Source organism: Melanerpes formicivorus, unplaced genomic scaffold, assembly GCF_026170545.1.
Source record: "Melanerpes formicivorus ecotype bairdi unplaced genomic scaffold, bMelFor1.0.p_v2 SCAF_58, whole genome shotgun sequence".
In the NCBI taxonomy this organism is placed as follows: Eukaryota; Metazoa; Chordata; class Aves; order Piciformes; family Picidae; genus Melanerpes; species Melanerpes formicivorus.
The window spans coordinates 215890-240036 of record NW_027142410.1 but is presented as its reverse complement, the minus strand read 5'-3'; the positions used below and the strand labels follow the sequence as shown (position 1 = coordinate 240036).

The 24147-nt window shown below is 42.1% G+C and overlaps 2 protein-coding genes across 3 annotated transcripts in view; both read right to left on the bottom strand.

Moving 5' to 3' along the window:
* LOC137452737 (cytosolic phospholipase A2 epsilon-like) overlaps positions 1 to 17845 on the bottom strand; it is a 39559-nt gene extending 21714 nt beyond the window's left edge. For both annotated transcript variants that reach the window (XM_068161384.1, XM_068161385.1), the window contains exons 1-3: positions 17709 to 17845; positions 15330 to 15402; positions 17 to 153 (exon numbers count right to left, since the gene is read on the bottom strand). In XM_068161384.1, the coding sequence (XP_068017485.1) occupies positions 17 to 153; positions 15330 to 15402; positions 17709 to 17735 (237 nt within the window). In that variant the 5' untranslated portion in view covers positions 17736 to 17845. The remainder of the gene's footprint in view (positions 1 to 16; positions 154 to 15329; positions 15403 to 17708) is intronic.
* Positions 17846 to 20411: 2566 nt separating this feature from the next.
* Positions 20412 to 24147, bottom strand: part of LOC137452736 (cytosolic phospholipase A2 epsilon-like) — a 31648-nt gene continuing 27912 nt past the window's right edge. The window contains exons 17-20 of the mRNA XM_068161383.1: positions 23767 to 23958; positions 22959 to 23125; positions 22183 to 22366; positions 20412 to 21293 (exon numbers count right to left, since the gene is read on the bottom strand). Of these exons, the coding sequence (XP_068017484.1) occupies positions 21055 to 21293; positions 22183 to 22366; positions 22959 to 23125; positions 23767 to 23958 (782 nt within the window). The 3' untranslated portion in view covers positions 20412 to 21054. The remainder of the gene's footprint in view (positions 21294 to 22182; positions 22367 to 22958; positions 23126 to 23766; positions 23959 to 24147) is intronic.

The window sequence follows — 24147 nt, the reverse complement described above, 5'->3', positions numbered from 1 at the left end:
GTATCCTCAATCTTACTTTTACTTGGCTCTGGATCCTGAAGCAAAATGTTTCATTCCACACTGGATCTTTGCAGTTCTTGATGGTTTTGGTCCGGACAGCCTCCGGGGAAGCAGTAGGCAAGGACAGGCTGACATAGCAATCCGTTTGACTGACTGCGTTTGGAAAAGAGATATTGTAACTAACAAATCACTATAAATATCTTAGAGCATAGCCCTATAGCCCTGTGCAGACAGCAAGCTGCAGAAAGGAGACACAGTTTCTAGTTTCTTCCATGTCATTATTCAATATCTCTCACTACTATTTGTTTCCTCCTGCAAGTGGGAACTCTGGTCATTCACAGAGATTCAAAGAAGCTGTTATAATAAAGACAACTGGTTAGAAAAAAAAAATATGCAGAGCTACTTTCAGTTGACAAAACCCATCCTTGGTATGTCCTGTTTGTTGCAAATCAACAGATTTCTGTGATGGAGAAGAAAATAGTTGAAAAGCTTTCCTGCCCATGGCAGAGAGGTTGGAGTAGATGATCTATAAGGTCCCTTCCAATCTAAACCATTCTAGGATTTTAAGAGAATCTTTTAAAAGGGTAAAATACTTACTGAACTCCTTCAGCATTTAAACAAGCATGTAGCTTTGTTCTTCACTCTTGAGAAGTGATCAGAAGAGCTAAAGAGGGTCTGGGTACAAAGGATCTTCCCTCACTGGTTTGCTGTTCCTAACAAAACTGCAACCAGTCCATGACATGAGCCAACTGTCCCACCCAACACATGAGCACATCCCTTCACCATCAACAAATTAGCAAAACCTGACTGAAACTTTGAGCCTTGATACTGAAGAGACCTCTGATTTCTGAGAAAGACCTTAATCTAATACAAGGCTGCACAGTTAGCTACAACTATGGCATTAAACCTTCATAACACATGGAGGCTGCTTTGGAGTGGGCTCCCACAAACTGCCTCTAGACTCAAGCTGGACCAAACAGCTATGCTGGGCATTGTTTCACGGAGTTGATGAGTTGTATCTTGGGATTGACAGAGTTTGAGGTGAGAGGCAGGTTGGGTACACATATGTCTGCACAATTAACCTTTCTTTTGTGTGCTAATCTAATGTATATGGAGGTTTTGCTTGTTAGGCTTCCAATTACTGATAAGAGGATAGTGGGAAGCAGTGCTGTGTGTCTGCTCCCAGGTGCATAGAAGAGTTGATGTTTCATGAACCTATTGTAAGAAACTGCAACTCTGAAAATACAGTGAAGAGAAGTGGGACTTTCCGCAGTGTTGTTCACCCTTTCCAGCACTTCCATTCGGAGCAGAGCTGCTGTCTGTCAGTCCTCTAGGCTCTTTGCACTTATTTTTAGGCAACTGACATTTACTTTGTCTGGTGGGCAACTATAATGTTCCCAGCTCTAAGAACCCATTTTCTAAACACAGTAACAGTCAGATTTGGGTGTAGCAGGGAGTTTGGTACAGTGGGGTACATGCTGAGAGGCAGCATGACTAAGTGGCTAAACCTGCTGGAAAAGGTCTCATGATGCATTGGCTCCAGTCCTATCTCTGCTCCAAGCTGCTAAGTCACTCTGAGTGATTGCTTCAACTTAAAATTTATCTTGCTTCTCTATCTGCAGTATCACTGTCAATAAAACAACGATAATGATCCTTTCCTCTTTCGTAATCTGCTTTGACACCCCATCATTAAAAAGCATTATACAAAAACTAATACAGTTATTAATATTTCTACACAATCCAGAAGAAGAAGCTGCCTTCCCAGTGACCCCATTACTCTTTCTCTACCACTCTCCTGGTACTCATTCCACACTTTCTTTAAAGTTGTGGTATAACCCATGTGGCAATGAACAGCTGTTGCTTAACAAAATTTGCACAACCAGGTTATGTATGATTTATCTTCCAAGTCTTCTGAGAGATACTGCCTGAACATGAAACATCTTCCAGTTTTTCTGCATGCATTTCATAGTTTCCCCTTTACTGTCCATAACAGGGAAGAAATTAATATCACAAATACAGATGCTTACAGTTCTCATGAGTAATATTAGGATATTTTTAGTCTGATTACTGCAATTTTAAAATGCAGAATCTGTGCAATGGACCTGTAGATAACAATTTCCCAGTAAAGGAAGTGATGAAAGAATTCTTTAGCTCACACCCTCACAATCTTTTCCACAGTTTTCCCATTGATTTTTAACATTTAAAAAAGACAATATTAACTTTGCATAGTTACTAATACCAGAGAAGCAGATAAGTGTGAGAATACCTGTTTGTTTAGCAACTGTATCTGTCAGTTATGGACTACAACTACATGTGTGTTTGAGTAGATTTATTGATTTATGCCCTCTGATACCTATGGGCTGCACATACCAGCTATGAATCCTGATTTAGAGGGCATTCAGAGTATCAAAGAATCTCTGGACTTGTCACAATCTTGTATGTGGACAGAGATGTGGTAGCTTAGCTTAGTCTTTCATCTTCTGAACACAACAGAGATTCAGTCATCTTGAGAAGGTAGTCCAGTCTCTAGCAAGGTTGTTCACACTTAATAAGAGTGAAAACAAAGTCCCAGCACCACCTCAGTTAGCGACCAGGGAGGTCTCAATCTCAGCGTAGCCCAAGACAAGAATGAAGATAGAGATATTTGAATCTGAAAACAAGAAATTACTGCTAGGCTACTGCATGAAGAACAGCAAATTATGCCCCCAAAGTATAATTTTGCAGGATTTCTTTGCTGACATATATATAACAGATTTAGATAAATATTGGATCGTATCCCAAATGCACAATGTTAAGTGCAGGTCATGAGATTTAGCACTGAGATCTCTTTGCATATGTTCCCATCCTTGGACAGGGACAAGAGAACGGTCAGTGTCTTCCATGTTGTTGTTCTATTCCACTCTCTTCCTCCCTCCTCTGTAAAAAGTTTTAATCAGCCACTAAAATTAAACATGTCCAGACTGAAGAGAGTTGACTTGAACAGGCTGGCCTGTGAGAAAGGGCTGAAAGAAATGGAGTTTGCTAATGCAAAAATAACAACAAAAAAGACTGTCAATTAACATGGTCTCTTCTGTAATAACCAAGGAAGCCAGTGATCTGTGGCTCTGTGTGGCCAGAAGGAAATTAACAAAAATATTAAGAAAATTGGTCCAGCTCTAAGAGAGATAACTCTAGAGATTTTATAAATTAGCTAGGCAACTCATTTCAGAGGTGGTTGATGCCCAGATATGTATTGAAGGGTGACAGATAAGGTAAACTTGATCCTCCTTCAGGAAAAGAAGACCAGCCCAGGCGAACCTATGAGGTGTCATTTGGAGTGATTGCCACATGGCAGCCATGTTTATGCTGGAAGGCAATAAACAGGATAATCCTGTCACATCAATTATATTCCATGGAAACCAACTAGCCGGTCTCCCTGCCAGCTTGTCTGTCTGGGAAGGAAGTGATAGGACATCCTTATATTGTACACCAGCCCAAGAGATTGATTCCCAGATATCTGGGCACTGCCTTCAAAACAGCTCCAAACCTTCTCTGCCGCATATAAACTGTGAGGTTGCTGGAAAAGTTGCCACCTTTCCCCTCCAAACACTACAGTCTCGAAGTAACAAGGCCTAAGTCTATACCTAGAGCTTCCATCTGCTGTCAAAATGTAGCAGTTTGAGCCTTAACTGGGACTCAAGAGCTCAGATGTGGGCAAGGCTGAGCATCCCTCCCCCGCTCTGCCCTCCTCCCTCCCAACAGAGAGGAAAAAGAAAGGGAAGGAGCAAATTCACCGAGAAATAATTTGGATTCAGCTTGAAAGTAGAGAGGTAAAGAGTTTTTCTTTAATATATATATATATATATATATATATCTCAATAACAGATAAGGTTCACAGGGGCAAGGAACAAGGATGGATGGGAGGAAAAAAAACAAACAAGAATACAAAACCAGTCTCTCTGAAGAGGCGCGGAGGCAGCAGGGAGAAGGATCAGGCCTGACCATGTGGCAGAGGAGCAGGAAGGCAGCTCCCAAAAAGAGCTAATGGCTGCAATGTCCTCCCTTTTATAGCCTAGCTGGGCAGGGAGGGGGGCATGGAACAGACTCAGTTTCCCAGGGGAAAAACACCCTGCAGGGAGGGCAAAGCACTCGCAAGCCCTCTCCCCCTGTTTTCAGGATGGGCATTAGCCCATCACACAAAAGGAAACAACACAAAAAGCAGCAGAGTGCAATGCAAAGAATCCCACAGCAATCTATGTCACAGCTTCTCCCACCCGCTCCAACTCCTCCATGCAGCACCAGGGGATGAATTACATTTCCTGAGTGGCACTTTGGGTACGTGTAGTGTTCTTGCAAGATTTGTACATCATCCTTATATGCACTCTCTTTTGGCAAAGGAAACAGCCTGAAGTTTGTAAATGTCATCCTGTGAATTAGATTTTGCACCTACAGGGCATAACACAGAGGTAAAGATTACAGTTTGATTATTTGGGTTTATTTGTTAAAGAGACTTCATTCAGCTTGGATTAAAAGTTTACGTTGCAGCAATGGCTCATCCTGACGCAAATTATACCACGTGGATGTGTTGCCACCATGCACTTTGCTCTTGGCAGCCCAGTCTTCACACTTTATGCATCTTTTCTACAAATGTGCCACCAGCAGTTTCTTTCACATCAAAGTAAGCTACAGACAAACACATAGCCTCCAGACTATCTTTTATCAGAAGACTACAACTAATCCCATTTTCACAGCAAAATTAAATGAGTTTATATTCTGGCTGGAGTCCTCCCACATTTCCAAATGATCTAGCAGGCTGCAACTTCCCTGCAAGTAAGAATGAATGAAAGCATTAAGAATTGATATACCTGACTAACAAGAAACATTTATACCTAAGACCCTTTTGGGCTAGTTTTCATTGTTGAACTGGAATAGAACCCTTTAAAAGGATGGTGTCAAGATTGTTCTAAACAAATGGGAAAAGATTAATACCTTTGCCATGCAGGCATTCAAAGATTGTCAATTCAATAGAAGAATACAATGCAAGCACCAGCAGCAACATTTGTGAATGAGTCTTACCTCTAACCTTCACTGGCTACTTCTGCAGCACTACTTCATTGGCTCCTGTTGAAGATACAGTCATACAAAAGGGTACAAGGAAAAAGCCACAGTCTTATGTGGATGTTATCATGCATCTCATCTGCAATGTGGACTATCACAGGCATGCTAAACATTGGTTTCCCACATAGTAACAAATCACATCTGTGTTCTTAGTCCTTATCTACAAATTAACCCATGTCTTCAGATCAGCAAAAAGTTTGCCTGAAACTCCTCCTCTCTGGAGACACTCATAAATGTCCTCAAGCTCTGCGATTTTGCCTGTGGGTAAGACTTTCCCTGACACTGCTCTGAGCATTCAGAATAAACCTCCACAGGGACCAGGACTTAGTGTAGGCCTTATCGCATTATGCATTTATATTACATCTTGCCTCAGCAGCACTCATATAGATGTGTGTAAAAGAACACTAAGAGAGCACAGTGGCATAAAGCAAAACAGGGCTCTGCTTAGAGGGTATGTGAAAGAGAGAATTACTGATTACAGGCATCAAACATACTGCTTAATTCACAACTGGGTGAACTATAGGTACTGTTATCTTAGAATAATAGAATTATTTTGTTTGGAAAAAGTCTTGAAGAACATCAAGCCCAACCAGTATCTAACTGCACTATGTATGGTGCCAAATCCTGTCCCCTGGCACTATATCTATACATTTTTTAAACACCTCCAGGGATGGTGATTCAAGCATCTGCCTAGGGAATCTCTTCCAGTGTTTGACAAGCCCTTTCAGTGCAGAAGTTTCTTCTAATATCTGATCTGAACTCCCCTGGTGCAACTTAAGATCATTTCCTCTCATCCTATCATATGTCACTAGCGAGAAGATGCCAGCATCCACCTTACTACAAGCTCCATTCAGGTAGCTGTGAAGAGTGATAAGGTCAGGCTCCTTTTCTCCAAACTAAACAACCAGACCCTTCACCAGCTTCATTGCCCTTCTCTGGACACTCTCCAGCACCTCAACATCTTTCTTTTAGTGGGGGCTCCAAAACTAAGAACAATACTCAAGTGCAGCCTTACCAGTACTGGGACAATCACTACCTAGTCCTGCTCATCACACTGGTCCTGATACAGGCCAGGATGCTGTTGGATTTCTTGGACACCTAAGCACCCTGTTTGCTCATATTCAGCCTGCAGGTGGATCAATACCCTTAGGTCTTTCTCTACTGGACAGCTTTCCAACCACTCTTCCCTAAGAGTGTAGGACTGGGCCTGACCACCCAGTCATATTTTACCCAGTGAAGCATCTACCCATTCAAGCCATAAGCAGCCAGTGTGTCCAGGAGAATGCTATGGTAGACAGTATCAAATTATTTACTAAACTCCAGGTAAACAACATCCACAGAAACAAGAAACATTTATGCCTAAGACCCTTTATGTCTAGTTTTCATTGTTGAACTGGAATAGAACTACTGAAAAGGATGTTGTCAAGATTGTTCTGAACAAATGGGAATTAAGTGGGTCACCTTGTCACGGAAGGAGATCAGACTCATAAAGCAGAACCTGCCCTTCATGAACCTATGATGATCACCTGGGCCTGATCACCTGGTCGCCCTGCGCATGCTGTGTAATGACACCCCATGACCTTCCCCATCACCAAGGTCAGACTGGCAGGTCTCTAGTTCCCCTAATCCTCCTTTCAGCTCTTCTTGCAGATGGGCATCACATTTGCCAATTTCCAGTTAATGGGACTTCCCTGACTAGCCAGGACTGCTGATAAATGATGGAAAGTAGTTTGGTAACCACACTTGGTCATGATGGAACCAGAAAAACCAGGACAAAGCTAAAACAAATTCTGCAGGTTTTTTAACACTGTATAAGAAAATCTATTGGAAATCAATGAACAGAAATGCACTGCAAGGTATTTTTCGCAGTAAAGTACCAAAGACAAGAAGTTGTACCTTCTTTTGCTCAAAGGAATCCTGAAGCAATTCCTGAAATAAGTAAATGTCTGTTAACAACATTTATATTGTTTACAGAGTCACAGAATCACCAAGGTTGGAAGAGACCTCAAAGATCATCAAGTCCAACCTGTCACCACAGACCTCATGACTACTAGACCATGGCACCAAGTGTCACGACCAATCCCCTCTTGAACACCTTCAGGGACGGTGGCTTCACCACCTCCCTGGGCAGCACAGTCCAATGGTGAACGACTCTCTCAGTGAAGAACTTTCTCCTCACCTCGAGCCTAAACTTCCCCTGCTGCAGCTTGAGACTGTGTCCTCTTCTTCTGGTGCTGGTTGCCTGGGAGAAGAGACCAACCCCTTCCAGGCTACAACCACCTTTCAGGTAGCTGTAGACAGCAATAAGGTCTCCCCTGAGCCTCCTCTTCTCCAGGCTAAACAATCCCAGCTCCCGCAGCCTCTCTTCATAGGGATTGCGCTCAAGGCCTCTCCCCAGCCTCGCTGCCCTTCTGTGGACACATTCAAGAGTCTCAGTGTCCTTCTTAAACTGAGGGGCCCAGAACTGGACACAGGACTCAAGGTGTGGCCTAATCAGCACAGAGTACAGGGTCACAATGACTTCCCTGCTCCTGCTGGCCACACTATTCCTAATGCATGCCAGGATACCATTGGCCTTCTTGGCCACTTGGGCACACTGCTGGCTCACATTCAGGCAGCTGTCAATCTGCACCCCCAGGTCCCATTCTGTTTGGCAGCTCTCCAGCCACTCTGACCCCAGCCTGTAGCTCTGCATGGGGTTGTTGTGGCCAAACTGCAGCACCCAGCAAACTTCTTTGACTGTCCAAGTAACAGCTAATATTACTGTAAACACAGATCTGATGATATTCAATTTGTGGTTACTGCTCAGTGTCAAGTGAAGTATACCTTGGTCTTAAACTCAATGCATACTTAAGCAACCATAAAGAGTAAAAATATGATCCTTATCAGGGATGATCAAAACCTCCAAGGGTACAATAACTTTTAAGATGTGGGAGACTGTAAGCGTGGGAAAAGGCAATCCTACTTTCCTAAGCAATAAGGTGTTACACAGCTCAGCCCAAGTGAATTTGTAAATATAGAGAGCCTCTTCAGAAGTCAAAGCATGCACCTGTTGACAACTGCTGAAGTTGCTTACAGACATTTGAAAGAAAATGCATGCTAGTCTTGGACTATCTCGTTCGTCATTGGAATGTGCTGCCCAGGGAGGTGGTGGAGTCACCGTCCCTGGAGGTGTTCAAGAGGGGATTGGATGTGGCACTTGGTGCCATGGTCTAGTCATGAGGTCTGTGGTGACAGGTTGGACTCAATGATCTTTGAGGTCTCTTCCAACCTTGGTGATTCTGTGATACTGTGTGTTGTTTATTACCACACCATTTCATGAAACATCCATCTGGGTCTGCTAGAACTTTCTGAGTTCCAACTAGGAAGTTCGATCCTGAGCAGTCTCCCACTACCTTTTAACTCTGCAAGCCAAATGGTGGAGGACAGGTGAATCACTGCATGGGTCTGTGTCTTCTCAAACCAATGTGTGGCTCTACACTGCTGCCATCATCACCTGTTCATTCCAGCCTCTTTTCTCCACCCAAGCTTCTCCCATGTTCACTTCCATTGCCTCCACCCTTTTCAAACCTGTTTAAAAACAGGTCTTGGCATTTTTAAGAAATACAAAACACTTCAGAATCTTTTTCAAGCACTTATTAACTAGAAGCCTCCTCTAAGCAAGAGAATAATCAAATCTATTAAGAACATGTAGTGCAATCACTAAAGGTTTTAAAGATCACCTCTGGGCTGGTACTGTATTAGAGCACAGTAGCAGCTCTCACCTTTGTCTTTGAGACAGAGATGATCCTAACATTTAACCAAGGTTGTTTACTTCTTTTACCAATCCTTCAGTCAGCAATCAGCTCATCCTCCTAATTCCCCTACTGAAGTCTGTGCTTTAGAGACAAGGAATTAATGTTTTACACCAAGAATCTGAATGAACTCAAGGGGAACATCACACTCAATACCACTAACTTCCAAAGCAGCTTTCTGTGCTAGCACACAGAAGTACACAAAAGCCAGCACAGCTGCAAGTAGATGATGTGCACCTGCATACATTGACACCTAGCAGTATAGATACAATTTTTTACGCAGCTGTAAGGAAGAGCCCTGACCAAGAACTCTAAACAAATAACATTAATGAGCTCCTTGATTATATATAGCATTGTCCTTTTTAGTGGCAGCTTGCTTACCCTGATATCAAGGCACAGAGAAGGCTTTTTGTCCCCACACTTCCTACCATGTATACAATACAATTGCATACAATGCAACATAAACCATGTTCTGTATTTACGCTTTGTCATGGCCATCAATGACCTGTGAAAGGGGAAAATGTGGAAATAATCCCTTAGACTAGGGAACAAAAAATAGGTAACCTGAGGGGAACCAGATTTTTGCACGTGTTTAGATGATGGCAGTGAAGCAAGGAAGAATGGAATTAGACTTGGATAACATGAGTAGACAAACCCAAAGACTGAATAGAAAAGAACCCATGTTGTTAAGAACTGCAGTTGCAAAGCTGATCCACATAATCCTCACTGAGATTATCCATTCATTTGTTACTCAAGTTATTAACCGTGGTGATGACTTTGTCATTACAAACAGCAGTCAGGACCGAAGCTCCATTTTGGAAGGTACCTTACTGGTTATACAATTAGATATCACTCTAATTAGGTTGCAATTATAGTAAGAGAAGCCCCACTCCAGGATATTATATCACAGGGAGGAGCTTCTGCTGATTAACATTTGCTTTTATACCTGTTTGTTTCGGTTTCTTAACCAGTTAGGAAATCCTTGTTTACAGGCCTTGCTGCAAGTTGGAATCCATCCACACAAACAGTTCTGTGTCCCTGAGTGGATTCCTATTGCCAAACATTTTTCCTGGGCTGCTTTTAGGATTTCTCTCCATTAAAAGAAAGACAGCTTGTCTGAGCAGCCAGCAGCAGCAGGGTCTTAGATGAAATGCTCTGAGAATGCACTATTGCTGTTTATCACAGGACCGTGTACCAGGATATCTCTCAAGTATGGTGCAAGTCAGTGACCACAGTCATTTTGCCAGGGAAGCAATGTCACCATAAAGTGAATGTGCCTTTAGTACTGGTCAGCCCTCACACCAGTGCTACTGTCAGAGATAAAGGTTAAGAAGTATGCACAGCATGTTGAGTGCTTGTCTTTGGTCAGTCCTCTCCCACACAATTGTTTCCTTTGGAGAACACGGCAATTGCCCATTGGAATGGGCTGCCTGAGGAGGTGGTGGAGTCACCATCACTGGAGGTGTTCAGGAGGAGACTTGATAGGGTGCTTGGTTGCATGGTTTAGTTGATTAGGTGGTGTTGGATGATAGGTTGGACACAATGATCTTGAAGGTCTCTTCCAACCTGGTCTGGTCTATTCTATTCTATTCTACTCTATTCCATTCTATTCTAGTCTATTCCAATGAAAGTGATTCCATTATGGTGATGGTGCTCCACAGGATTTAGGTGATAGGAGGAAAAGCATCAGCACTACTGCTTTCCAGCTTTTAAAACCAAGGGGCAGTGTGTTGGGAGTTTGCTATGAACTTACAGGGCAACAAGGCCCACATTTAGCAACAACCAGATTTGACACTAGAGTTAAGCATAAGCCTGAAGTTTTATCCAGTAACATGCTGACTGAGATCAACTGGTTATATTAAAGGAGGAAAAAAAAAGAAAGAGAGAAAGAGAGAGAGGGACTAGCTGTAGCCCCTTCCAGGGAAAGCTTTCCGGAGCTTTGGACTTCGCTAAATACAAAGTAGGGTAAGCCAACATTTTTAAATGACATTTTTTGCCTCCTGAAGGGAATATTTCTGTGATACACATGTATGTAGAAGATGTTACTTTATATTTCACTTGTAGCCTAAGAATTTTTTCTACCTGTTTGTACAGGTTTCTCTGCCATAGGCATCAGTTTGCAGTGTAGAAGATATTTATTTTCCCTCCTGGAAGAGCAGTGAATGCTGCCACCGAGAACAGGGCCATGCTAAACCAGCTTTGCCAGCTGTGCAAGGCAGCTCATGACCTGCAGTGACTGCAGGAGCAGCCTCTGGGAACAGCAAGTGCTGGGTGTGCTCCTACAGGACCATGCACAGCAAGGGCTGACACACTGTCATGTGGAAAACAAGATCTACTTGGGGGAATCTACACAGCATGGGTCTAGTTTTTGTCACAGCTGGCACACAGGATGAAATGCAGTGGTACCTGACCAGTAGAGAAGTCTCTCCAGAAAGCAACACTCCCATGGTTAAATGAGGAAAACATAGCCTTGCATAATAGTGGCTTAAAGGGGACTTTCAAAGCCTTCTGTGAGTAAATGGAAGGGGTGGCTTGAAGATGAAAGTTCCAGTGGTCTTGGCTGGCGGACCAGCCCTTGAAAAACAAGACTTTTGCAACAAACAATCTCTTCCTACATGTGGGAAGCCTTCTGGAAGGCTGGCAGGGAAATCACTGGATGGTAGAACAACTTTAAAGCCTTTCAACAGTGAAGGCAAAACTGATTTCTGCCACTACTAGGATGAGACATTGGGATTACTGAAAAGGCTTCTGTGACATGGAAACCAAGGTCTGGACAAAGAATGTAATTGATGCAGAGAGTTTATGTAGGTTCAAGAGCAGACTGGAAGTGTTGCTGCATTCATAGAAAAACTGCCTTTGCCTGGAAAGTTACTAACTCTTGACCAAAGAGTGGGAAAACACATCCTGCAAAGGCGGCTATATAGTTATACTCTTCTCTCATACTTTCCCCGAGCCACCTGACTTTTGCCACTCTCAAATATGGGGCAGGAGAGAGACCTTTGGTCTGATCCAGCACATTCATTCTTGTGGTCCTGTGGCAGGATTGTGAAGAGACCAGGCATAGCTTGTGATTCCTGCTCCTGCTGCCAATGGCTCCCTATTTAGACAGTGCCTCAAACTAACCCTGATGGATGATCAATGTTCAAACCATGAGAAATTCTCTCCAAAACCTTCACATACTATTCTATATAGTTGCAGAGAAATAGCACCATCCAGGCAGTGAATCCAGAGCTTGCAGAAATTCTGGGTACATTTACAAAGGTCTGGACAGCCACAAAGCTTTCATAGTTTTAGAGCAAGAGAGAGTTGAGGTCATTTAGCTGTTCACAATAAGTTTTCTGCCATTTTTGTTATAAATACAAGGATCAGCTTTCTTTGTGTAAGAGCTGACCCTAACTGATGTGCAGGAAGGGCTTTTCAGGCCAGCCTGAAAAAAGGCAAGCTTTTCTCAAGCAGGTATTTCTGTTGCCCATTCAAGACAAAGAAGAGAAGAATAGAAATGACTGTAAGTATTTCACTAACAATGCTAGTATATATAGACATCCCCAAAGAACTACATCCTGAACTGGGCCTGATGTTTTTCCCAACAAGGAAGCAAACCCTTCAGATTCGTGAGTAAGCCTTAGTCCTATCAGATTTCAACACACAGTAGTAGCCTAATGCTTGTTATTAGGCTCACACCATGTACAAATACAGCCTGTTGTCTGACACAAAGGGAAGATGTCAGGAGATCAGGATCATAGATGATTGCCACAGCTATCCTGTAATAAAACCCTAAGTCCTATATTATCTGACGTGTAGAAGATCTAAGGCATGAAGACTGTGGGTTGTGGGTAGCAGTCTCTCTGCCAAGGAAGACACTTTAGCTGCACAGTGCCACAGCTGAAGAAAAGCAAAGTGCACTCCTCTTTGCCAGGCAGTCTTCTAAAAACTGGAGCTTGGTTTAATCAGACTGAAAGCAGCAAAGCACCGATGGCTCTTTGCAGTTTGAATTACTTTCTGTTCTCTTTCCTTATTTCTGCCTCTCATAACCAATTAAAGATCATACAAAAACGGTGACTAAAACAATGAAATGTGAGCAGGAAATATAATCTTTTCTTAAAATATCTTTTGAGTCAATATATTTCAAATACTTGCAAATATTTGAATAAATACATTGAATTACATAACAAATTAATTTCCACCAAAAAAAAACCCAAAACATTTAAACAATCACTTCAGAGCAAAGACTAGTCCTGGGAAAGTAAATGTCTACAGAAATGCAGATATGTAGATCTAACTAGTTACCTTTATTTATTTCTTCAACCATTTTTGCCATGTTTGAGTTACTGTGTTGCTCTGTGTGATAGTTTCAGGCTATGCCTCTAAAATCTTGAACAGGAGGTATTAAAGTTGTAAATAAGTCACTATTGGGTGTAAACATGAAAATAATGATAATTCTAAACAATCCCATTGGAAAGATAATGGACTTAAGCTAGTAATGTAAACAATTTCTCTCCTCACTTCCTCAGGTGGGGAGATACTACCTTGGTTCTGTTTGACCTTGGCTGCACTGCTTTGGTTGTGACTGGTATTAACTCCTCGGCTTTTGTCTCTTGTCCCTTTTGTACAGGAGAGTAAGGGGGAGGCAGGGAGGGAGAAGTTAGTAGCTTCCCCTGGTCCTTGGCCAAGGAGGTTCTTTCTTCTGATTCTCAGAGGGAAAATAAAATGTGGTGCTCTGTTACATGATAAAGGAAAGCAGCTGGGATGGGAAATGGACAAGACTAGTCCTCTCAAACCTTAGCATCTGGCACTGCTTCTTCTGACCCTTGCCAGCAAAGACCTTCCTCCTCAGAGCTTCATACCTGCCACCAGCCAGTCAAATATCTGCTCAAAACGAAGATACAGGATAAAGACTAATAAAAGATGAAAAGCTAAAATAAATAGCTATGGATTTTCAAGAGTTCTGGGGTCCTTAGGAATGTTCAGGTTGTCACTCCTAACCATTATTGAATGGTACAAAAGATTTTAAGACCAGAAGAGGATATGTGGTCATTAGGTGGCTATATTTGTGCTGTTGGCTATCAGTGCAGTTCCTTGGGCTGGTATAATTTATGTCAGAATAAAGTTCACCCAGGATCAAAATGAGAGAGAGGGAATGGAACCATCCTTCACTCTTCTCTGAAGATGTGCTGTTGTCAAGAAAAGGCACGTTCTTATGCTAGGTTCAACAGCAAAAAAGCCAGAACAGAACAGCAACCTCCATGGAGGCAAATACTCTTGCTGAGTTCACTTGGGTTTATTCAATATGCAAAGGGTGGTGGTCGCTTCCTTTCCCTTGCATGCCTACCTGGTCCTTTCTCTCTGCAGCAAATATTTGTCACTTTCTCCTACCTGAATAACTGCTGAGAATTTTCTCTGTTCAGTTCCACTTCGACCCATTCCATCAAATCCCCAGGAACATTTCAATGATACTGCTTTTGTCTTGAAAGTCTGGTGTTTCAAATACATTTCAGTAAACGTTTGACCCAAAAAAAAAAAAAATTGATAATAAGATTTTTTCCCTTGATTTTTTGGTTTGTTTTAGGCAACTAGCAGTTCAGAAGTGCCTGTGTTTCTTTTTGCTGTTTGCAAAAACCAGACAGGTACAGAAATAGAAATAGAACAGAACAGAATTATTCAGGTTGGAAAAGACCTTTGAGATCGAGTCCAACCTATCATCCAACACTATCTAATCAACTAAACCATGGCACCAAGCACCCCATCCAGTCTCTTCCTAAACTCCTCCAGTGATGGTGACTCCACCACCTTCCTGGGCAGCCCATTCCAATGGCCAATCACTCTTTCTGGGAAGAGCTTCTTCCTAACATCCAGCCTAAACCTCCCCTGGTGCAGCTTGAGACTGTGTCCTCCTATTCTGGTGCTGGTTGCCTGGGAGAAGAGACCAACCCCCTCCTGGCTACAACCTCCCTTCAGGTAGTCAGAGACAGCAATGAGGTCTCCCCTGAGCCTCCTCTTCTCCAGGCTAAGCAACCCCAGCTCCCTCAGCCTCTCCTCATAGAAGATACTGGCAAAGATCCCATGTTACCCCACAGGCTCTGGCAGCCACACAACATCACAGCTGGCATTTATGCCAAGAAGCAGAGGTGCAGCCTACTTCTCAGTACAACTGAGAATTAACAGCTGACTTGGTTCAACAGAGCTGACTCTGATGGCAGTTAAAACACCTCACAGTACACCACAGCAGACCTTTGATATTTCCACTAAGAGTAACATTCTGTGAACACAAAGGTATTGTTTAGAAAAAGCTGTATTCTAAGAATAGCCCAAATTCAAACACACATTAGTGCTTGAAGCCATGGTGATGCTTCATGCACAGACAAGTGACACTGCTTGTTTATATTCTCTGCTTTCAGAACTTAACTGCTGGGTATTGCAAGGGGAGGCTGTGATACTCACAGAGATCTGCCTTTCTCAGATTTCTCAATCCTATTACTTTCACAGAGAGTGAGCAGCATGGGCATTCTTCAGTCTGCAGAAAAATAACAAAGTTATTACCTGCATTAATATTAAATAGCTTATGCTTCATAAAACATCCCGTAAATGCCTGTTGCAATTTCCAAGGCTAGGCAGCAAAATTGGATGATGAACTACTTACATTGCTTTGAAACTTAAAGTCATGTAGAATACAATAAACCAGGTTGGAAGAGACCTTCAAGATCATCGTGTCCGACCCATCATCCAATCCAACCCACTTAAACAACTAAACCATGGCACCAAGCACCCCACCAAGTCTCCTCCTGAACACCTCTATGTAGAGGGGAAAAAAAGGTAGAGGGAAAAAAAAGAAAGGTAGAAAAAGAGGAACTATTCCTCTGCATTTATACATTGTTTATGGGGGGAAATGACAGCTAAGCAGGAAAAAAAACAATGACAGCTAAACAGCTAAAACAGCAAAATGACTTCAAATAAAATTAATATTTGCATTATATGACAGGATGTTTTGCTTTAAAAGAAGTCTTGATTACCAAGCTGGAAAAATAAGCTAGCAAAGAAAGAGTATGCGTGAGAAGCATCTCTATTAAACATCCCCAGGCAAAGATAAAATGAGTTTAATTCTCTTGAACAGCTGAAATTTCACACAGAAAGCAAATGTTTTCTTCAGATCAATTTATTCAACAAAAATTCCAACATTCCATTGAAAATCTTTATCAGGAACTTTACCCAGAAATGGTGAAGAGAAAATACACGAAAGGTTGTGAGATGCTCAGCTGCAGTGATCAGGAGGAGGACAATGAGAGGATAGAAAGACCTGCTCTAGGAAACAGAAACAATCCATGGTAAAAGGTGCAACCACCATGATGTAGATGTCAAAGCCTTAGCTATGTTCAAAATCATCATGATCCTATAGGACAATAAAAGAGTTCAGTAAGGCACCACCAGTACAAATGCAGCAGAATCTGCACAAAAGTAAAGAGCTTGGACAGAGATGTCAATTAAACTTTGCCACCCAAACCAGATATTGGATATTTGCACAAAGTATCATTAGCTGAAATGCCAAGCACAGAAGGAAATGCTAGTAACTAGACATGAGCCAAACAAATTATTAATTCTTGCAGATTTCACTACCTGAAACTTCAGCTGTTGCTACACTGAAGTTATTACCTAATCCCTCTCTCACTTTCTGCCAGTAAAATGACACCACTAAATCCCCCCAGGGGGATTATGTAGCTCCTCCTTGTTTTCCAGTTAGGAACTGACCCAGGTGAGAAGTTGGATACAAACTCCCCTATCACTCTTGAATGATGATAAACTGACCTTAGTCCATCTTTTATGTCTCACTCCAAAACAGAGGGATGTGTTGTAGTGTCTCCTTTCAAATTCAGTTTCTTGATGGAATAATTCCCTTGACCTGCTGTCACTAATAAACCTCTGCTTTTTGTTATGTGGCTACCTCAGTGGTTAAGGGCAAAGGGAAGAGCAGAGAGGGCAGTCCCATTTCTTGCTCTGTACACATCCTTTTCACATGTAGACCATTGCCAGATTGAATTCATCACTCTCTTTTCAAAAAGATCTGCAGTGTTTCTTTACCCTGTTCAATTATACATTTATGGTTTTTAGTTCTTATGCATCAATGATTAAGACTCAATGATTAAATAACTTGTTCATAGTCAAAGAGCTTAATTTCAGAGCAGAGAGGACAGAATATGTTGACTCCCTAGAGCTCCAAAGGCAGTTTTAGGTCTTTTCCTCCCAGTTATGTCTAAAAAATCCAAAACCCAAAAAAGGTAATAATAAAAAATGTTCTCTGCTATTATGGACAAAGGCAGATCAAGATTTTCTTAGGTGACAGTCACGCACAAATACCGAGTTATGACCATCTTTGTGTTCATGATTAATCACTATCTTTAGTCAGTGACCTTCCTGCATGCACCCCTAGCAGGTGGCTGCTAACATAAATACCTGGCCAAGGCATATGGCTATACTCATAGCTGGTAGATGCTGTGTTATAGAAGAACCCCAGCTTACATAATGCTTCCATCAAACCACAGATTCTGCCCAAATCCACAGCAACCTCCTGTCAGGTACCTCAGACTGCTTCCCAGCCTCCAAGTGGATTACCTCCTGTGGCTAAACTTCCCTCCACTACCAAAAGTGCTTCCACAGGGCAGCCAATACCAGCAAATCTATCAGTCATTCTGACACAAATAAGTACATACATGAATTTAGACCAACAGCTCCCAAGTCCTCTTCTAGTCATCAGTGTCCCAGTCACAAACCCACTTTAGGCCATCTTCAGCTTCTAATGAATTATGGGCTTAATTTGTGCACTCTTACCTCTTGAACACTCCAGTATGATCCCATCCTGCTCCCAGCTGCATACAAGTCAGTAGAGATGTCACTTCACTGTTAGAGACAGCAGCTAGCAGTGACTCACAAAGTATCTCTGCAAACTTTAAGAGGCACCTGTGAGGAACAAGTGGCTTATCCATGCCCCACCTTCCTCATTGCATGAAAGGGAAAGTATGAAGAGAGAAGGGGAGGGAATTTGCTGAGTTGATTTGATAGCTAAACACCACGCATGTGTGTTGGGGAAAGGCTTTTCACACCAAGGTGCCAAGAGTTATTAATAATTGACGATAAGGGGGCGATAACTCACCACACTTAAGCATAGATAGCTATGACCTGGCAGTCTAAGCAATGCACAAATCAGAGAAGATAACAGCAGCTACCTGTAGGCTGGAGGAAAACAGAGCTCTATGGCAGCCCAATCAACAACCAGAAGCATTGTGGATGAAATTACTTTAAAAGACCTTCAGTTTCAACAAAATGTTGTTTATTTTCAATTTCTTCGAGGTAGAGGAGGTTTAGTTGCTTCCTGGTAGATGTTTCTCCAAATTCATTCACATACTGGTCAGGTGCATATACATTTTTCTGTTTTCAGAAACCTTCCACAAACACAAAACTTCTGAGTAAATCAAGACAAAAAGAACAAATTCTCCTCCAAATTAGGTCATAGATGGATTAATCTTAAATGCTAGCATCTAAGTATTTTAAACCTGATGCAGGGTCATCAAATTATGATGTAAAAATGACACCCAGTTGTTCAGTTTTCTGGCAGAAAACTGCAGCAGCAGATGTGCAGGTAAATAGCCCTTGCACAGGTCCAGCTATTAAAATGCCCAGATGTCTGATATGAAATGACCACTTGAGACCTGCAGGAGGTGATAATACACATTCACAGTATCTGAAACCCATCTTCCCCTTCTATATACACACATCAGGAAAACATATAATAAAGAGAGGCAATTCTGGCCTTGCAGCTTTTCACTGAGTGAAAATTGCTTTAGTCATCAACCATTTTAGGATTAGGAATCCACCCTCAATAACCTTCCAATTAAAGAGACATGAAATGCCAGGAAATAACATTCCCATTAACATTGGGTCTGGCAAAAAGAGACCCTCAATCAGACAAGCAGCCTTGCCTATTTATCCCAAACCAGAGAAGACTGTGTTGAAAGTGGCTAAACCTGGACTGTTTCATTAGCTTCTGCAGCAGCTGAATGGGTGTTTCCTGAGCCATTTGTCTGGGAAAATCTGAGTTGGAAATGAAGGGCTACGACAGCAGCACAGATTATGGAAGATGATGTCTGTCCACTGGTTTAAAAAAAACCCAAACACAAACCAAACCAGCCAAACAAAAAACACACCAAAATCACCAAACAATAAAACAAAACAAAACCCCAAACAATAACAAAAAAAAAGAAAAAACACCAAAAAACCCCAAACCCAAACCAAACCAAATTACAACCACAAAACCAAAACCAACCTTAAACCAAAAGACAGCTACTCTAACTAAACAACAGTGAGGTGTTGTGGTGGTTTGACCTTGGATGGATACCAAGTGGTCACCAAGCCACCCTATCATTCCCCTTCTCAGCCAGATAGGAGAGAGAAAATACAATGACATGCTCACAGGGTGAGATAAGGAGAGGAAGAGATCCCTCACCAGCTACTGTCATGAACAAAAAAAAGACTCAACTTGAGGAACTCAGTTTAATTTATCATAAATCAAAGCAAAGCAGAATAAAGAGAAGTAAATAGTGCATATTGAAACACCTTCACTTCATCCCTCCCTTCTTCCCAGGTTTAACTTTACTCCCAATTTCTCTGCCTTCTTCCCCCCAGCAGTGCAGGGGGATTGGAAATGGGGATCATAGTCAGTTCTTCACTTGTCATCTCTGTTGCTCCTTCCTTCTTCCCTTGTTCCAGCATGGACTCTGTCCCACAGGAGGCAGTTCTCCATGAACTTCAGCATGAGTCCTTCCCACAAGCTACAGTTCTTCACAAAGTGCTCCATCATGGATCCTTTCCACAGGGTCACAAGTCCTGGATGCAAACGTGCTCCGGTATGGGTTCCTATCTTAACAGGTACCCAGGACCCATCAGAAGCCTAACTCCAGCACCAGCTTCCCATGGAGTCAGTCCCTTCCTAAACACTTCCAGTGATGGTGACTCCACCACCTCCCTGGGCAGCCCATTCCAATGGCCAATCACTCTTTCTATGAAGAACTTCTGCTTCTCCTTCTGTTCTTTGGCAACTGTGCTGGTGTTTGAGAGCTGCTACAGTTTTGTGCTATGTGCGTATCAATCAGCTTTCCCCCCTCAGCCATGGCACTTCAAAGTTCCTTGTCAAATAACTACTCAGATTGTGGCAATTGGAACAGCTGAATTTGTATTACCATATCAAGCAGCTCTATTTTAAATTTTATGTGTGTTTAACAACTGTGATGCAGTGAACAGAACATAGGTATCTTATTCCATTTCTGCAGTGTGATTCTGTGTGTGGAATTACCACACATCCTGCAATCCCCCTCACATGCTCTCGATTTCAGTAATATTTCAATTCACAGCACTGAACAAGCTCCAGAAGATGCTGAAGCAAAACTGTGTTTCAGGGAGACAATTGCAACACACACACACATGACCTGAGGCACAACACAGTTGATTATGAGAAGAAATGGCCATGGGCCTTCAAAACAAATTCATAAGTTTGATTTAATTGATAAGAATAGATGACATCAAAGACCTAAAAGGCCACTCATTCATACATCCATTATTGAACACTAGTTTTAAAAAAGTCAAATATCCTTCATAAGATCTATATAGATATTTCACAACAATCTAGTCCTAAAAGGTAGAACACCATTTAATTCAAGTTATTCCATCCAGATAAAATTATTTAAACTGATACTGTATGGTCTCTGCCCTTTGCATCTGAAGAGAGATTTACAGATTTGATGTCAATGCTCTCAGTGAAATGCCAGAATGTTTTACAGATGGGAAAATAATAACTAGCCAACAACACAATAAGAGATTGCAGAGAGAGAGAGAGAGGGTTAAAACTATTCCCTATCACATACAGCTGAGTCTTTGCCTCTTGAGCATCACAGCAAGGTGGTGTTAACAACATAAACTGCTGTGTTTAATGTCACATCTCCAGATCAAAAACCAACAACTGCTTAATAACCTGAACCATGTGGCTTTGAAACAAATACTTCAAGTTTTCTTGTTTAAGAAGGTTACTTAGGTAGAAAGAGATGGCACCTGCCCAGGACAGTGAAGCAGCTACTGCATATGTGCTGTCATGGCAAATACTTAATAAGGGAAGGGGAAAATCTGTTCAGGCAGAGGGCTGTGCTTGTGATGCTGGCTGGCTTGGAGCTTGTTTCTTCCGTGCCACAGCAGTGCGCAGAGCCTGAAGAATCATGTTCTCATTGTTCATGATGTTGTAATTAGTCAGCTTCAGGAGCTTGTTGAAATCTTCTGCTTTCAGTGAGACCTCCCTCGTTGAGTATGGAGAGGAGAAGCTGGAGATGTCAACCTTACCCTGTTCCATTTCAGAAGCACTACGTGTCATGCCTGTCAAGGGCAAAAAAAAGGAAGGTGTTTCATAGTCCCAGGGAATTACAGTACTCTGATAGTCTGTACCAAGAACGTGGATGCAATTGCTATGAAGATAAGTGCAGTGCTACAATCTCCAAAACTCACACATCAGAACTAAGTCTATTGCAGTAAAAAAAAAAAAAAAAAGAAATTGTGTGACTGAACATTATTGCATTGCAACCAGCACCTTCTGCTGGCCAGCTCATGGCACACCATTTCATGTGGTCACAGGTGCTCAAGTATTTTCCTGTGGATTCTTGAGTAGAATACATAGCAAAGGTGAAAGGAATAAAGAGATATATAGGACAGGAGGAAGCAGAATATTATTAGCCTTGGAAATCATCATAAAACTAAAGTCTACTTCTCAATTACTAGTCCAAAAGGACACAGTGATTGTATTAGTTTATGTACTATTGCTTTGATTTTTCAGAATGTACACCAACACCATTAAACAGTCCAGATAGAAAGCACAGTGGCTCTCCATAGAACCATTCTATACTGCACAGGCAATTCTCCCCTAGATCTGACTGTCATAAAAATGTATAATCTGAAAAATATGCTTTGTTCTATATGCTAAAGTAAACTTTTGGAGATCACAAGAAGAAATCAGTTCCCATTCCTCTACCTGAGGAACATATTTCTTCTTTCACTAAATTGCACCAAGACTCAGCCTATAATTATGCACAAGATTGCACTTGATTTTGCAAACAGTTTGTGTCATCCCATTTTGCAATGTATTCACTTAGAGGAACAAGAAAACTTACAAAGGACTTTTGTTTTGGGGTGAGAAAAAAACAAAAGCAAACACCCCGAGACTGAGAAAGTTCATTGCATCGATAAAATTAGCTGGGTGCTATTCACTTACCAGGTGCTACATATCTTTGGAAGGTGTCATTGACTAATGGAAAATAAAGCAGCAAAGGAGCTCCTGGGGTGTCTGCACCATCAAACATGTAGCACTCTTTCATGTTCTTCTCATCATCCTTCAGCCCAATCTCAGGAAATGGAATTCCCTGCTCCGAGAAGTATCTGCAAGTCTGCTTCAGGGGCTGGTCAAGGCCCAACAGCACAGCATAAGGAATGGAAAAGATATCCAAGGTCAGGATGCTGCCCAAGCCCAGTAATTCATCCCAAGTTGCGCAAAAGAGAGTTATAGCGCTGCTGCACTACCTGTGTGGACTACCCTAGGTGATCCTGCTTTTGGCAGGGAGGTTGGGCTCGATGATCTCTGGAGGTCCCTTCTAACCTCTAACATTCTGTGCTTCTGTGATTCCCTTAGTAGGTTATATCACATATTAAAATATAAAGATATAATCTTATATGTTTAATGAAAAATACAGATTAAATTTAGCATCTTAACCACAAAGTTTTCCTGGCTATATTTGTGCTATTAAATGCTATATATCATTGTAACAAAAGTTGCAGCTCAACCTTCATAACCTCTCTGTGTTACTGCATTCCACTGCTGAAGCACTTAGAGAGGTATTTTCCTCTCTAGGAATCCTCATTCCTCTTCTAAGGTTTGGAAACATCATGCTACTAAAGTCCACCAAGTTCTGTGTTTTACAGACACCTGTCTGAAAGTTGCAGGAAGTAAAGGAAAAGCCATCAGTAAACAAAGATAATTTTGAGACTTCTCACCAAGGTTTGTGATCCACCAGTGTAATTTAAGTGTATGATGACGTCCACTTTCCGCTCTGGTCTCATAAGGGGTGGGCAGCTGGTTTCAAAGAAGAAAGCTGCATCCACCAGCTCCAGGTGCTCTGAGTTGTTTCTCAGGTCATTAGGAGAGTTGTCTAGCAAAGTGTCTAAAAGAGTAAGAGATTCAGAGCTGTTTAGAAAAGGCAGAAAGCAATCTGTCAAGACAGAAAGCAGAAGGAAGGTGAGTGTCTCTCCCATCCAGGGTTTCCCCTTTACTTTAGGATTGCATGCAGTGATCTTAAAGCTCCCTTCATGTTTTGTTGGTGTTTCCAAACCCACAAACTGCACCAAATCCTAGGCAGTTGTTCCAAATATGCAAAGCCCCAGCCCAGTGATTTTCAACCCAGTGATGGAATGGAGCAAACCAAAACCTGGACTTTTGTGTTACTGGAAGTGATAAATAGAATAGAATTAACCAGGTTGGAAAAGACCTTTGAGATCACCAAGTCCAACCTATCATCCAACACCATCTAATCAACTAAACCGTGGCACCAAACGCCCCGTCCAGTCTCTTCCTAAACACCTCCAGTGATGGTGACTCCACCACCTCCCTGGGCAGCCCATTCCAATGGCAAATCACTCTGTGAAGAACTATGTGAGGAGGTACTTCATTCTCCATCCTTACCTGTCAGCGAGCACTAACAACTAGCCACAAACACCACTAAATTCTCTTCAGGACATACAAACATCCTTCACTAATTCCCAGCTGCTGTGCCAATGACCACAGAGGCAGGAGTGCTGTCCTCACCTTTCCATTTTGTGAAATGCTCCTGCTGGATGTACTCATTGTGCATCTGGAAACCCCTGAGGAAGTTGTGGTACTTGGAGACAGCTGGGCGGTCAGTCAGGATATCCCTGAGAGCAGTGGAGAGGCCGCTCGTAGGTGTGAACATGCATGTAGCCATCTCATAGGGCTTCTCCGGCAAGTCTGGTTGTTCCTCTAGAGATACACAGCATAAACAACAAGCAATTGAATTGTAATCACAGTTAAGAGGAGGCTAGGTGCAAAGAGGAGAAGGGGTCACAGACTCTTCTGTACCAATAACGGCCGTGTTCACAGCTCTGAGCATTGTGTTATTTTCCTTACGGTCTGCTGAGAGTTGCAGTTAATTTCTTGACAAAAATCACA